The sequence below is a fragment of the Poecilia reticulata genome, linkage group LG20 (assembly GCF_000633615.1).
Source record: "Poecilia reticulata strain Guanapo linkage group LG20, Guppy_female_1.0+MT, whole genome shotgun sequence".
Taxonomy (NCBI): Eukaryota; Metazoa; Chordata; class Actinopteri; order Cyprinodontiformes; family Poeciliidae; genus Poecilia; species Poecilia reticulata.
Genome location: NC_024350.1, coordinates 7380176 through 7397086, shown reverse-complemented (window position 1 = coordinate 7397086; position 16911 = coordinate 7380176). Strand labels below are relative to the sequence as shown.

Sequence of the window (16911 nt, the reverse complement as noted above, 5' to 3'; positions counted from 1 at the left end):
ACACACACACACACACACACACACACACACACACACACACACACATAATTACCCCTTCACCAACCGGCAATGCAAAACAAACCGGCGAAAGATCTGTATCAAGCCTCACGCGCCATCTGTATCTTACCATACGGACTTCCTTTTTTTTTTTTTTTTTTGAACTTTCATTTACTTCGTAATGAAATCAGTCTCATTATGACTCTGTGCCTCATCCTATAGGTGTGATATCGTGGTTCCGCCCTGATCCGGAGCCATATGCTTCACCGTCGAACAACCTTTATTGTGGCTCTCAGAAAACAAGACGAGGATCCTCGCTTCAGGCAAAGTAGAAGACGACACTGCAATTACCGCAATTATGTGCAATTCCACGGAGGCGCCACTCCACGGCTGGTGTTACATCCCGTGCAAAGGGCAGTAAAGGTGGAAAGAGACGGGTTCAAAATGTCAGCTCACGCTGTTTTTAGGATTTGTTGAGAGATGTATACAAAAAGAGACCCCTGCCTTAATTAATGTGCGAGCTCTGTATTTAGCTCTTAAGATTAATTTATTCGGTAGTTTACATTTGATTTGGCGTTAAATTATCAGTTTATACTAGACTGTAAGTATTTACATTTTTATCTAAATATTTCTAGAAATGCTCCTTTAACATCGAGCGCTGCAAGTGCGACCTTACGTGATGTTAGCTAAATACTGCCATCTAGTGGCCACAGCTGGTACCAAGATTTTTCCTTTTCAGTCACAATATGCATTTTCCTCCTTCACAAACAAATGTAGACTGACAATTAAAACCCAGCCAGATTATGAAATATATATGTCCACAGCAGGATTTTACAAAATACAACGGTTTTTTTTTCAAAGACATCGAAGAAATATATATTAAAAAAACTTAAGAAGTTTCAACAATGTCACAAAAGACAGATGTGGGACTTTTCAGAGATTTCAACACAGATTCTGAAGCAGTCAAGTTCTATTTTAGATGTACGTATTTTACCAAGTCTGAGCCAGGGACTGACTGGAATAACCCCCCCAAGCCATGATGGATGCTGTCGTGGCCGGTGGTGACAGTAACAATAATTATCTTCAGGACTTTAAAGGATAAACATCTGTTTATATTCTGGCTTGCACTGCAGGCAGTTTGAACTCATGCAACTTCGGTTTACCCAAACATCCTCTCTGTCTCCGACTGCTGAGCCACCGCTCTTCTTCCTGGTTATCCTTTTCAGCAGAAGTAGCGAGTGATGCAGCCGTTCCTCAGGATACGCTGCAGGGACTTGGACATACTCTGGACGGATGCACGTCATGGTTACTTGTTTGAAAATAAGCGCTGGAGATCAACCAGATAGATCTACGACAGCGTGTCAGTAAATAGAAAAAAAGAGAAGTAGATTTCTACCAAAAAAAAAATGTTTAGATTTAATCTCAGAAATTTTCTGTCATTTCAGGTGGATAACCACATCTTGGTAAGTTTATACTCACGCTTTACCCCCTAATAAATTCTTCACTACGATGGTCTCAAGAGTTTGTACATAATTTGTCCAAACCTCATTTTGTTCTGAACTTCCACAAAAAAGACACTAAAGCTCAGTACTTCATGTCAATATCAACCATTATCAACTCTGTCAAAACCTTACGTTTAAATCTGCTTTTAAAAACTGTTGACTTCCCATTAAAGTTACTATTAAAGTATATTTAGTCAGTATGAATATGGTTGTATTTTATTTTTTCTCTGTTTTATGATGTTCTCCCCTTTTTTTCTGCTGCATCATATTCTGCTGTATGATGTTTAAATGTTTTCGGAACAAGTCATTGTCTCAAACCAACTTACTCGGTTTTATAAAGGTTGTAGTTGTACCCTGCTCTTTCCATCATCAGATGACACATTTAACACGTTTTGTGGTTGGATTTTAGTTTTACATCTGATTCAACTTTATGTTTGGTTTAAAAATAAAAAAAAAACTATTTCTGGGTCCGTTTGATCAAATTTCACCGTCTGATCTTATGCTAACTTGGTGTGTTTTCTTCCTGCTGAGAGGATGAGTGTCACCCGGTGGGGTTGGTTTCATGTGAGCGTCTCTCTTCGTAGGTAGTCATCGTCCCCTGCAGGTTGCGTCTGGTTTCACACATTAGGAGACACTTTCTTACTTGGAAGTGTTACCTGTTACTGATCTGCATGACAACAGTTCCTCCCCCCCTCTTGCAACCTCATGGCAGGAATGCTGTTGTGGTAACTTAGAGTGACAGACAACTCAGTTTTTTATTGACAAAACAGCTCTTTTGGAGAATTTCACTTTGAATTTCCGAAAAACCAAACAATTTGAAGAGTTGCATGTGTTATGCCCCGTGGTCCCACCCAGGTCATCTCCATGCAGCAGTCACTGAGGGGCCAGCCGGGGCAGAAAGGCCTCCCTGAAACGTCTTCCTCTTGTGCTTCCTGTCCTCTCTTTGATCTGAGCCATATCAGTGTCTCCAAAGAGTCCCAGACAGGCAGACTGTCTCCGTCCTGCATGATCTAGTTTTGCCCTCCTGACTGTAACAAAGGGAAATGTTCAGTTCTACTGGGTTTATAGCGAGAGAGAGAAAGAGAAAGAAAGAGAGAGAGAGAGAGCCTCTCTGGCAGCTTTGATGTTCCAGATTTGGTTAAAAGATCTGCGTACTGAAGTCGCCCCACTGAGATAGAAAACTGACTGCCTTTGACATTTTTTGGGCAGGAGATTTGTGTTCTTTCCGTCTGTCATCCAAAAAAGACTAAAATTTGCATTTCTAATTGAACTTAAATGCTAAGCCTTTTTACCAATAAAAAATACACAATGCCTTACGTCAACAAAGAGAGCAGGAAAAAGCTTAAGAGTCAACTTCCTGTCCATGACCGTACCTGCAGTTTTGCCTTGATAATTGACCACAGGCCCAACATCCAGCAATATCACTGTATTTCCTAAAGTGATGTTCTTGGGAAGCTAATTGTCTGTAGAGGGCTACGTTTCGGAAATAACCCGTTTCCAGGTTTGCTGCGTTTCTCCTCTTTTTGTGTGTTTTGATAATCCCATGAGACAAAGGGACTGAAGTCTTTGTGATGGCCACAATAAAAATGCTGACTGTATCCTTGAGCCACTTTGTTCATAACTTGGCAGAGCTCTTAGGGTTAATGTCAGTGTGAACAACAGTTATGTGCTCGAACTTTACATTTTTGGCTAATGTGGTTTCATATCTACATATTTTTTTCACATGAGTTGTTCCTATCCTTCCCACAGCAAACCGGCTCACAACCCAAAGCTGCCACCACTGTGCTTCAGTTAGCACGGTTCCTGTTTTTCCTCCAAATTTATTGACGCTCATTTTAGCCAAAGACTTTGATTTTGTACTATTGGACCACAGGGCACGTCTCCAATCATTAATCTTTGTTTCCATGTGAATTTGCAAAACGTAATCAGGCCTTTTCATCCCACTCTTAAGAGTCGTGGCTCCTCTCAGCACAGCCTTTCAGCCCATGTTGGTGCACGTCTTGTTTTGCTCTAGATAATGACACTCTCTTACTCACACTTAGCCTTTGTTTTTGGGTTGATACTCACATTTTGCACCAGAGCACATTCATCTCGGAGACAAAGAGTCTGTCTCCTTCCTGAACAATAGAATGGCTGGATGTTACCATGCTGTTTGTACTTGCATTTAATTATTTAAACAGAAGATTGTAGCCCCTTCAGGCAGCTGTACCTAAAGACAAACTAGGCTTTTAAAGGCTTTTTTTTATGACTCCATTATCGGCTGTTTGTAAATGAATGTTCTCAGTGGAAATAAATAAATCACTGAAACCCAGACTGAAGACTCTTCTAGAACACTGTAGGACAAGAAACTAATTTATGACTTGGGTCACATAAAAAGAAAATTAACATGCTGGGTTGAGTTGGCCCTACGAAAGGAAAGACCCTTATGAAAGGAAACAGTAATGCTGTCCTCTGCTGGCAGAGAATATGCTGCTCAGGATCATTATTATGATTTTAAAAAGACCAAATGTAATCGTTTTATAATAAATTCCTTCACTCAACCACTATGGGAATAAATATAAATATTTTTTAAAAGTTTTTCTTTAAACACCACCACAACTTTCAACTGTTATTTAAACAAAGACTAGGGCTTTGGACGGAAAACACAAAATAATGAGAAATATATAATGAAGACTTTCTTAGGAGGATGGCAGGAATGAACCTTGATGTAATTTCTTGCTGCAATTTAAATGTTTTGCCACTAGAGGGAGCCAGATTGTACAGTTCAAAATGCTTGGTTTCATGCCATTTGTTTTATTTACATGGTTTTTCACAAGCAACATCCGGAAGAAAACGTATCAGTCATTTTTGCGTAAGTTTTTCATTAACTTAAAATCTAAAAAAATAAGTAAAATGGTAGTTCCAACAAGTTACAACAAATGTCCTATTGCAAACATCTACCAAAAATATTTTCTCAAATGATACAACAGTTCAGGAAAACTGCTGTTCAGTAAAGAACCAGCAGGTGTCGCCAGAGGATTTGCCCCCTTTATGAAGCAGGTGGGAAGTAACAGCGCTGCGGTGGAGAGGTACATTTTAATGTATTAGTCACTTTACATCAGGAAACGATGCATAAAGCGACAACGGCTCGTATATTCCGAATGTGTTATTAAAAGGCCAGCGTTATATAAAATAAACTGTTATAAAGTTATTCCCTCATTAAAAAAAAAACATACCAGGAGTGTTACCTTGATTCGTTAATTCATGTTTGAGAAACCCCATCTGGCAACCATTCGGGTTTGTAGGCGGCTTGGTGGGATCGAGCGCCGCCTTCCAGGACGAAGGTCCTCCTGGGAGCTGCAGTTTCCGCCTCAGAACAGCCCTACCCAGTGACTCCCCCCACCCAGCTCCTTCAGACTAGCCAGCAGCAACTAGCAAACACCTGGAGGAACTACATATATGCCGAGCTTAGTATACCAGGAACTACTCAGTGCACCGCTGGTAAAAACGTTAAAGGGTTAATAAGAGATGTGATAACTTCCTGAAGGCGAAGTAAAAAAAAAGGAAAAAAAAGGAGTTTCTAAGGAGACAGGCCCAATAAGTAAGATTTAATTAGTCATATTTTATATACACAGCATTTTTATAGCAACTACAGGCAAGTTACTTGGTAGTGCTATAAAATTATACATGGCTGGACGATGCACAATACTGCCCCTTTAAGAGAAGCTGTTCAGGACCCAGCTCCATATTTACAGATGGCAAAGAAGTGAACTCCCAAGTGTCTCTCGCTGACCTGATGGCATCACAGAAAAGCTCTTCAACCAGGCACCAATAAAACATACACGACAAGCTTTAGTTTAACATGTTTATTACAATACGTACATTTCATTTCACATTTGAGCTTTGACCTCTTGTTGCCCTGCGCTGACTGAAGAGGTGCTCCACATGCACCCACCCTGGACCTGCTGAGGCCGTCCTACCGCTCCTCGACCGGGGCGTTGGTGAAAATGTGTGGCTATCATTGTGATTTTCCGCTCGTCACTACAACTCTTATAAATAAAACCTTTTTTTTTTTTTTTTAATTCCGTCTCTCTTAAAACTCCACCGTTATGTTAGCAACTGTACAAAGGAATGAAAAAAAACAAGAGGTACAACCCTCAACTTGAAAAGTCAGAGGTATGGGAGGGGGAAGAGAGGAACAGAAAAACAGTGGGAACCCAAAGGAGAAGAAAGTAAAGCACAACACAGAAAGGTGGGATGTGTCAGAGAAAGAGGCGTGGCGGGCAGGTAGGTGGGCGAGTGGGTCAGGAAGCCAGGGCGGGGTGGTGGAGGTTACCGGGAATGGTCCAAAGCAGCACGCCATCACATCCCACGATGGATTTGTTTTTTTTTCCTTTTTGTATTTTTTTTTTTTAAATAATCACTCACTTCACCAACCACCAGGCACTGATTTTTTTTTTTTTTTTTTTTCAGACTGGGTAATGCAGGGCCACCAGAAGCTGCTAGCAGATCACTGAAGCATTGGGAGCAGGTGGAAGTCTGCCACGCCTGCACATGACAGAACCCCTACACTCAGGGAGGCTGGAGGGAACGGGCGAGTTTACCGAGATTTGACGGGCTGAAGAGATTGTTCTGGTTGATTCCATGCCTCCAACACCTTCAAGTCAGCCTGCAGGCCAGCCACACACACACACACACACACACACACACACACACACACACGCACGCACGCACACACGCACACACACCAGCTGACTCAATGGTTCAGAGATCTTGTGAAGTGAGAGTGAAGCCAGAGATCTGCAGATGAGTTAACGTGAAGGACCGGAGGCGTCGAGGCGTTGATTAGTCTGGATGTCCGAAAAGCTTTGATAGGCATGGCTTTCCATGGCTTCAATCTACAAAACATATTTACAACATAGATAATAACATCTACAAGAAATCTACATTTTTTTTCCACCCTCCCCCACCAAGCGTTTTTACAAAACCAGAGTCTTGTAAATCAACCCTCCTCCTCCAACAACAGCTCCTCGGTTCTCCCTTTCAGGTCTCCCAGTCCAACGGTCCAAACCAACCCGACTCAAACTCCTCTGAGAGAGTGTGTGTGTGTGTGTGTGTGTGTTTATGTGTGTGTTAAGACTGGGTTCAAGAGGAACCAAACAACTGCTTTCTTTCCAGCTTTCAACTATGTGCAATGGGTTTTCCCCTTCCCCCCAAAAACAAAACTCTCGACCCCAAAGTTCTCAGACCATGAAGGAATTTTGATTCTTCAACTTTTCAAGTTCTTTGATTTGCTGCCTCAAAAACAATATCCTGAGGGGAGAGAGGAGAGAGTTAGACATGTGGATGTTTTGACCGAGTTGTGACCGAGGGCGAGCGGCTGGCTCACCTCTGCTCCCGCAGCGTAGCTTGGATTTCACAGACTCTGACCAACGAGCGCAGATTCTTGAGCTCAGTGCAATTCTCAGACATGCAGATGCTGCCCATGCTGTGGGCCTCTTCACGTAGCCTGGACGCCTGGAAGAGTTCACGCCAAAGGTCAGCTTGTTGGTGTTCCCCAAGGGGCCGTTCCAGGGCCACTACTATTTTTCATTTACACATGCTGCCACTTGATCAGGTTATCCATGAATTCTATGGTTTACCCCAGTGTTTTATCAGCCTGGCGGCCCACCAGGCTTTACTTGAGACCCCACCAAGCTAAGCTTTGTTTGTTTAATTCTTTTTAATGTTTGTCTTTTTTTTTTTTTTTTGAAGACTTTATAGTTGGCGTTTGTGTTCTTTGAAAGACATCAACAGAACCTAATACCTGGTGAAATTTTGAAATAACTTCAGTTTAACTCAAAAACATGGTAAGCTGCTGGATGCCACCACCAGGCTTAGCAAGTTTTCTAGGAGAAACCCTGAATTCAATGTCTCTTCATTTTTATGCAGATGATTCCCAGATTTATTTGGCTGTCAACCCATCACAGCTCTCTACTTTTAAACTTACCCTGCCTCTTTTAGACATCAAGACCCAGATGATTGATAATTATCTGTTACTCAATAACGATAAATCTGAGTTAATGGCGTTTGGACCCCAGGTCAACATTTTGAGAACATTACTAAAATTGGTGAATGCTCTTCCTCTAAATATTAGACTGGGGTCTTGACTGCCTCCTTTTAAATCATTAATTAAAACTTACTTTCAAAATAAGGCTATTAATATTTGAATTTCTTTTGTATTTTTACTATTTCAATTTGCTTTACAATGTTGTGTATTTTAAATGATTTGGTATAATTTTTGTTTTTGTGTAATTTCTAATGTTTTAATCTATTTTTTTAATGCAGAGAACTTTGTAATATTTGTTTAAAAAGGTGCTATACAAAGAAAAAAATTGGAGGTATAATTTTAGTTGAAATGTTTTAGGTTGTGAAATGTAAAAAAAAAAGGGGAAAAAAAAAAAGATTTCGGGAGGTCCTGACCTGCTTCTCTGCATGTTCTGCAGGCCACCCCTGCACGTGTTTGATAAGGTTCTCATTAAAGTGAGTGGCCAGCGTGGGGGTCAGGGAGCAGGAGGGCCGCACCGCCGAGGCGCCGGGGGGAGCCGAGGCCGCGGTGGAGGCGTTGCTGCCGGAGCCGACGTGGTTGGGTCCAGGAGAGGGACTCCTCTGACTGCTGCGGTTCACAAGAGAAAACGGAAAACGTTTAAGAAATGTGTCCCTCAAAACCTCCTGCAGGTTTTATTCAGAAGACAAAGTTGTCATTAAGTTTCGGGAGGAGATTTCTGCTAAGTACTGAAGATAAGAATTTGATTTGATGTTTACACACAATCTGAAATTACCAAAGAGGGAAAAGCTGTGGGTTAAAAAAAAAAAAAAGATCCTTGTACTGCAAACTGCATAGTTTGATGCTGTGGAATAGGGAGAACTGCTACATTATCAATTATTTTACATTTTATGTAATAGTTTGCTTTTGTTTCTCATGTTTTAACTTCAAAGATCAAAGTAAAATCCTCTGCTCCTCCTTTTTTTAAACCACAGTTTCTGCAGATTTCTCACTTTAAAATTTTGTTTTAGAAAACTAATTTCTAAAACCATCCGTCAGATTTTACAAAATTCTGCAAACGTGTGTAGTTGGCTTCAGAGGTGAAGTTAACCCCCCCCAACAAATTTAACATTTCATATTTGAACAAAGATTAGAACCACTATAAAATCCAGACCTAAAATCCTGTTTGTAGTTTCTGATCTTTTGGTTTCTTTGTAAAAGTTCAGTCACATAAGAATCAAAGTTTTTATGATCGTCTAGCTTCAGAACTTCAAACCGATTTAAAACCCTGATCTGTGAGAATGTAGAGGCAAAAAAGGCAGCAGAGCTGTCCTTTTGTAAAAATTTCTGATTTTGAGAATATTAATTGCTAAATTTTATCAGTAACTCATACACATGTAGAATTAAAGATGAGTCAACATCTTATTGTAAAACACTGTAAAATGTCCCGTTAGGAGATAAACAGATCTTAAGCTCTTTCCAGATTCATGGGCAGCAACCACCTTTATTTGTAAATTCAAAATATATCTAGAAAAACGGCACAGTTTGATTCTTTGGCTTTAGAAATAGTTTAGAAGATTAATGTGGAGCTAGAGATTGAAATAATTCAGCACAGACGATGTAAAGTGCATGCAGCAGGCTGCTACTGTGGAGCAGGTGAGCTCATGCAAAGACGGTAAAAACAGCGATGCTACACTGATGAACCAGGTGTCTGCTAGTATCACTCAGCACAACTACAGCTTTAAGAACAAACATCCATGCATTTAGAAATGTCTCTGCATGAAAAAAACTATGCTTTCAGCTCCGAAGCTAGAAACAAAGTAAACAGAACTAAAAAATAGAGTTAATAAAAGACAGAAAGTAATGGTATGGGAAATCAATTGTCTTATTATGGATTCCATTTACAACTAGGGCTGAAACGATTCATCGAGTAACTCGATTACAAAAAATCCTCGAGGAAATTTATCTGCCTCGAAGCTTCGCTAAATTTATTGTATTGTAATAAGCAATGCTGTTAAATACGCAGCACACTGGTCTAGCTGGAGGGTTTTTGTGTTGCACAACGCTACCACTTCCGTTAGCGCCTGGAGCACATGTGCTAAGTTTGTAGCTATGGAGGGAACCGGAGAATGCTCAGAAGGAGAACCCCGAAAGCGACAAAAAATGTCAAAAGTTTGGGAACATTTTAGGCTAAACAGAAAGGACAACACAGCGCAATGCATCCACTGCAAAGCAGAATTGGCGTACCACAACAGCACGACATCAATGTTGCAGCATCTCAAGAGAAAACACCCGCTACATGCATCCAACTCGTACACGGTTGCCAACAGGTAACGTTTATGTTCTCTGCTAACTACGTTGTGTGATAATCTGCCATGTTATAGATGTAAATTGAGGCACATTATTTTGCTAACGTTACATCTACCGCTTAAACATAGCGGTTACTTAACCGGGTGTAGTGTAAAATGTATGTGAGGGTGGAACTGAGAGAAATTATGCAGGACTTAATGTAAGTTTGTTAATAAAAATACGCAGCAACAGATTACAGGCATAAGCTGAAAAGCATTTATTTATTGGTGTCTTTCCATCCTGAAAAGTTGCAATTTTTTTTCTTCTCACTACTGTTATGTATGAATTAGAAATTTTTTATTAATATTTTGTAGTAATTCTGTATTTGTTGCACCTTAGACTTAAAATATATTGTATAAAATGCAGTATTTACTATTTTGTCTAAACTTGTTTTATTTTTAAATCAAGTATTTTCTTTATTTATCTTTTCTGTTTGAACTTTAGAACAAAAAAGCAAGAGATTTGCTGTACTACTGATTTGAAACTTTACTGGAGGTTTAATGTTATTGCATTGTTATTATCAATAAAATGTTAAATGAGTTGTTTACTTAGTTCTTTTACGTGTATGTGTATTACTCACTGAAGATAAATACATAAACTAAAAGCTGGAGTATAGACATTTTTATAAGCATATTTGTGAGCCTGCCACTTTATTATTTGAATATAATTTAATATCTTAGTATAACTTTTCTAAAGGTTAAAGCAAACTACTGTTACAAGTAAACTTTCTAAACCACAAACATTTAATTGTTAGGGATGCTCAAAAAGGAGATATTGAACTGATCTGGACTAACTGGTGTTATTGCAGATTTGCCAATATTTTATTTTATACATTTTTTTATCCGATTACCCGATTAATCGTAAGAATAATCGATAGATTACTCGATTACTAAAATATTCGTTTACAACAGCCCTAATTACAACCGTGATCAATCTGGCTATTGCACAACAAAATACTATTAGGCTTAGATAAACAACGGGGTACACCCTAGTCAGGTTGCCAGGGCGACACAGACACACCATAGGCCCATCACCGTAAGAAATTTTGCTGGACGATTAACTGTCCCAGAAGTTATTGCGATAAATGATAATATTGTTTTGAGACAATTTTCAAGTAACATAATAGCAATTGGATAATAATACAAAAAAACATTCACAAAGATCAGTACTTTAATTTCTAACATTCAACGAAGACATTTTAAATATCCTAAATAAAAAAATTCGCAAAACAAGAAATAATGAATTATGAAGTCTGTAAATAAAATTATCCTTAAAGAAAAGCATAGATGAGACCAAAGAACCAGACTGAAGACTTTTATCATCCATTTACATGCAAATGGAAATGAATGAGCTAGTTTTAATTGATCATGTATTCAATTGATTTATGGCAACAAGCCTAACACATAAAACTAGTGACCTGTGATTACAGGGATCCGTAATGGCTCTAGAAAGAAAGAAATAAAATAAACAGAGTAAATAAGCAGAAGCAGCAGCTCTGATGTGGCGCTGCAGAAGAGTCCAGGCAATCAAAACAAAGCAGCTTCTCTTTGTTCCACTGATGACCAGCAGGTGGTGCAACAACAGAACACATTGAGACACTGGATGAGCTCAAACAGCCCTGCCACTGGAGGTAGGAGCAGGAGCGCAACAGGCAGTAAGTGAGCTAAGGTCAGGGGTCAACCAGCTGAGTTTGGAAGTGTCGGTACTGACCCTTGGCGCTGAAGTGTGCGTGGGGAGGCCGTGGTGGCGTCGTGACCGTGCGGCTTCTCGCTGGACAGCGACTGTTGAGATGTAGGCTGGGAATGAGGCGGCTGCTTCACCACTGGCGTGCTCACCTGAAACGCAAGTTGGAAACGCTGCGTCAGCAAAAAACACCGACCCGCTCCAGTCAAGGCTCTTTAACATCACTGGGATCAGCTGGTGTCACTGGTGCTCTACCTGAACAGAACATCAGATCACTCTGTGGTGTGGTTAGCTCCCAGCAAACACATGCTCTCTTGTTTCTGCTAAATGCCACTTTGCATAATCACATCACTATTTTTATTTCTTGTAAAGCCAAGATAAAAAATAGCACTTTTGAGTGTCCTATAAAGCACTGAGTAACTGTGATGTGTTATTATTATTATTATTATTATTGGTTTTTGTATTTAAAAACAAATGAAACTTATGAAAAGGCATAAAAAAGTGATGTTTTAGTGACTTACTTTTAAAGATGCACCGATACGATAATATCTGTATCAGTCCGATATAGAAAAAAAAACAAAAATCTAGATTTTGCCTGACCCATGAGGGCAGATCTAGTCAGTTTGATTCTACGTTTTGTGATCTGAGCAACATCATGCTTTATTATTTATTTTACATTATATTCAAAATTCCTAATTGCGTTTTCTGAATCATTTGAAAGGTTTGTTGCAGTTTATTTTTCCATGTTGGACCAACGTAGTCAATCCATTATTTAGTCAGTTTCAGTTTCTTTATCATTTATTTTCCATTGGCTGTTCTGCTCCTAATTCCACTCACAAATTAAAAGTTGTTGTTTTTACATGTTTGACCAAGCTAGCTGGCTTATGAAGCTATTGGTGTACTGAAGTGTGCTGTACTGGAGCAGAGTTATCAAATAAACTTGTAATTCAACACATTTCTGTCTGTTAAAAAAAAACAAAAAAACATTTCAAGTCAATTTAGCACTGAACTGCTGTATATACTGTAGGTATCGGCAAATCTAAACCTCATACGAGTATCGGAAGTAAAAAAAACAAAAAACTATGTGCATTCCTACTTTTGGTTGTGAGATGACGGGCTGTGCACTGAGGTGAGACTTTAAAGGGCCGACGTTTGTCTGCGGCGTGCTGATCCTGGGCGACACGTAGGATCTCGGCGATGAGGCGTCTGACGTTAAAGACATCGGTGACTGATTTGATTGTTGAGCTTTTGGGAGAAACAAAACCGTAAGGGACCCGCAACGAGCCGACGGTGCAAAAACAAGAACTGGAAGCACGGCGCTTCATTTCAGTTGACGTTCAACTTCCTTCACCTTGGTTGGAAAGCTGAGCAGCTTGGGAGAGGATAGTAGTGATGTTGAAAGCCGACGGTCCAGCTGTGAGGATCTTGTGGAGCATCGACTGTAATGACGCTTGTGTGACAGCAGCTGTGAGAACTACAGAAACAAAGAAAGAAAAACCACAAAACATGTTGGTGATGGGTTAGTTTTTGAACCAATTTAAGAAAATTGTGACCAAGTTTTCTCATCTCTTTTATAATAATGTCGCCGCTACACTTTGTGAACTTCAATATCTCAGCTGCTAAAAATATACATCAAAATTTGGCAGTAAAAGTCTCCCCAACAGACCAAATCTGCAATAAGGAAATGTTCTCAGTGCTGCTGTCACTGTTCCGGATAAGGTCTGTGGTCATTTAGATAGATGTGAGCAGCATTTTCATGGACTGGTCATCTGCTTTTCACACAATTCAAACCCACGTTCTTTTAAAGTGTTCAAAAAAGGAAAAAAACATGAATGCAAGTAGTAATTTTATAATTCTGATTATAGTTTTTTTTTTGTATTTTTTTTTTAAAAAGACTGATCACAATGAGATTGCGTTAACATTTATTCCCAGTGTCATGTCTTAAACACAGGGGTTCCGCAGGTCTGTGATTTATCCCCTCTGTTATTTAAATACAAATGAGATAAACTACAACACAAAAGCTCCTGGATAATAAAATACGCTGCGGATGATCGTTGAAGCTCCTCTGCAGGATGCTAAACACACTACTTTCAGCAACTGACTTGTCCTCAAGTTGCTCATTTTAAATAATACACAGTAAAAATCTCACCCATTGGGCCCAACAGACTTCACTTCCACTGCCATGCAAATTATAACCAGCTTCTGGCTAATTGTTGTTAATTATTTACTTTTTCTATATACAGCGGTGCCAGTGATTAAAAAAGCAAGGAAAAGCTAGGTTTATAGCATGTAGAAAACGTGTCGAGCGTTTTAGAGGTTCACACAAGTTAAACGCAACTATAAAGGCCCAGATTTGTTCAGCTTTTAAAGATTTGCGCTGAGTGAGCAGTGAGACTGATGTGAGCGCATAGATCTTTGTTAATAAGGAATAATGTGTGGCAGGTGTGTTTCCATCTCAACACGCTCACTCAATGTGTCTGTTCTGGCAGACTGATAAATCACACCAGCAGCCAATCACAGACGGGTCCTTTTCATCCAGAGTTATTCTTTACAAATCCACATTCATTCACTTGGAAAAACAACAACTAATCCCAGCCAACACAAAAACAGCAAGCGTTATTACGGAAATGAACTGATAATGTCACAACAATTTACCATGTTTGTGACGTTATTTTGTAAATCCTACCAAACAGTAGGATTTAGAAAAACACAAGAAAACTTAATGCAATAAGTTTTGTCCCCAAAGAATATTTATAAAAATATGCTCATTCCTCCTACTTCATGTTTTATTTTATTTTTTAACTTTTAAATGTGACCACATCACATAGTTTGTCTTATGATCCCTGGGCTGATTAATTAGGATTAGTATTGTCAATAGTAACACAATTACAAAGTCAAATTTCCTGTCAACTTTAAGCATCAACACAAAAACATGGCAGGCTGCTGGTGGACTGGCCCAATGCCTCTACCACCAGGATTAGCAAGTTTTCTGGGGGGAAATCCTGAAATTTAAAGGTCAAAATAAAGTTTCCCTTATGAGCAAATTGAGAAGCCATAATGCCACCAAGCAAAGGCTGACAGTGGTTTATGTTATTTACAGAGAATAAACATCTTGGAACGGTAACTGTTCCTTTAGGCATGAAAACAAGCTGAATCAGGGGATCAACGAGGACAGGAAACAACTCCCACCCAGATCAACCCTTCTTTAAGAAAGCTACTCAGTTCGATGAGGACGGCTCTCATTCTATTCACTCACTGTTTTCATATAACAATAATAATGAATTATGTTGTACTTTTCAAACTTACTGAGAAAAATCACTTCCATTAGTTGGGAAAACTACGATTTCTTCTCATTCACACACTACCAAGCTGCACTATGTGGCACATTTTCAATGGATTTCATTTGACTTGTTAAACTCTCTTATTCTAGCCACATTTCAACCAATCACAGGAGTCACTGAGCTTGAACAGGAAGTTATAAAAAGCGTAAAACTAAATCACTCACTCCTCATTAAATGCTTGATTAAATTGCTCACCAAACAATTTCGAAGCGCTAAGAATCAGCCTGTTTCTAACTGAATCAAACATGCCACACCAGTGAGCTTTTCTCATTTAAGACATCAAATACACAAGCTTTATAACACACATTATTTCAAGTTAGATAGAAGGCAGTGGTGTTAACTCCAGGGTGAAAACTAATGTTTTAAACATGCTATTCTTCCACTTGCAAAGCAAAAAGCATCACAGGAAACGTTTTGCAAACACAGGCTAAACGACATAACATAAAATTGCATCGTCAAGCTGTAACTTCTCTCTTACCCTCGTTGATTTTTGCCATGTCCACGCTGGCGTTATTGAGCTGCAGGGCTGTCTGAAGCGCTGGGAGAAGCTGGCGGAGCAGGTTGGGGTCCTGGAGGATGGGGGGTGTGGAGGACTGAAGGACTGGGGAGACGGGCACGGTGGACGCTGACGAGCCCGGTGGCGCCGATGAAGGGTTCACGCTCCCTACACCCGAGGAGGATGACTGCGACTGGCTGGGAAGAGCCGCTGAGGGCTTCTCCACCTGAGTCGACTCTGTTTGGAGAGAAGGGGAGGAGTCTGGTTCAGGCCACCGTCTGTTGATCCACACAGCTAGAGACTGGAAGACTTCAGTTGAAGTGGTGCTGGTGGTGCTAAGGGAACAACACCAGCACCACCACATAGTATCATTTTATAGCATAATCAAATAACTAAGTTATAAAAATGTTGTATATATGAAACATAACTCAAAAGAAATTTGACTTCATAAGTAAACGCCTTGAAATTGGGTCTCTGTCTCTTTAAGAAGCTCCTGCTCTTTCTGAAACTCCGCCTTCAGGAAGTCATTACAACATGGTTCCTCTATTAACCCTTTAACAACATTTTTTCTTTCCATCAGGTGTTTGCCAATTGCTGGTCAAAGAAGCCTCAAACATGGTTCTAGGTCCACTAAGGTGCTTTGAACATTTGAATGGTTGCTATGGGAGATTAAAGGATTTCTCAAACATGCATGAAAAAGAAAAAATCTATACAACGCTCCAAGCTCATCATGTTTTTGAGCTTAACATGATGTAAAGCTTAAAAAACCCATTTGTTATATAATACTGCCCCATTAAAATCGTTGAGACTCCACAGTAAGAATAGAACTTCTTCAACAACACTATTCAAGGTCAATACAAGCAGTCTGACTTTTAGCCAAGTTGTTGCCTCAGAAACACAACCAGCCTGTTCTTCTTGCTTACAGAGGCTCACCTGAACCACCAAGACAGAGACAGTCAGCTGCAGCTGGAGCGACCTCAGAACGAGCCTCTGGGACAGTTTAGTTGAGAAGGTGAAGGCTAAAGTTCTGTTCTGAGACAGTTATGAGGAGTTTGGGCTCAGAGGCAGGAGAACAAGAAGAGCCCAGAGGCTAACGCTTAAACCGACACACTGACGTTTAAGAGCAACTTAAAAAGGACAGTGTGGACATATGGACATATCGGATGGTATATAATCACCCGTTGTGACATATAATCAGTGGTGGAGAAAGTACTCAAAAAATGTACTTAAAGTACAAATACACAGACAAAAATGTACTCAAGTAAAAGTCAAAGTACCACATTAACATTTTACTTAAGTAAAAGTAAAAAAGTACTGGTTTTTAAAAATACTTAAGTATTAAAAGTAAAAGTACTCGCTGAATGCATTACCTAATCACTAATATCATTAAGTGTACCGATCATATGATCATATGCCACAGATAAAACATGTTTTTATTGCGTTTATTCTGTAACATAGTTTAGACTTAGATATATAATTCTATGCATCATAATTTCAGGGATGGAAACATCTCCTGTCCTAACATAACATGAACTTCAC

General features: G+C 39.6%; 1 protein-coding gene across 2 annotated transcripts in view; it reads right to left on the bottom strand.

Moving 5' to 3' along the window:
• Nucleotides 1-5329: 5329 nt before the first annotated feature.
• The window catches only part of waca (WW domain containing adaptor with coiled-coil a), a 31863-nt gene continuing 20281 nt past the window's right edge, over nucleotides 5330-16911 (bottom strand). For both annotated transcript variants that reach the window (XM_008438512.2, XM_017302001.1), the window contains 7 exons: nucleotides 15355-15609; nucleotides 12887-13009; nucleotides 12632-12780; nucleotides 11563-11687; nucleotides 7941-8133; nucleotides 6868-6995; nucleotides 5330-6791 (listed from right to left, as the gene is read on the bottom strand). In XM_008438512.2, coding sequence (XP_008436734.1) covers nucleotides 6722-6791; nucleotides 6868-6995; nucleotides 7941-8133; nucleotides 11563-11687; nucleotides 12632-12780; nucleotides 12887-13009; nucleotides 15355-15609 — 1043 coding nt within the window. In that variant the 3' untranslated portion in view covers nucleotides 5330-6721. The remainder of the gene's footprint in view (nucleotides 6792-6867; nucleotides 6996-7940; nucleotides 8134-11562; nucleotides 11688-12631; nucleotides 12781-12886; nucleotides 13010-15354; nucleotides 15610-16911) is intronic.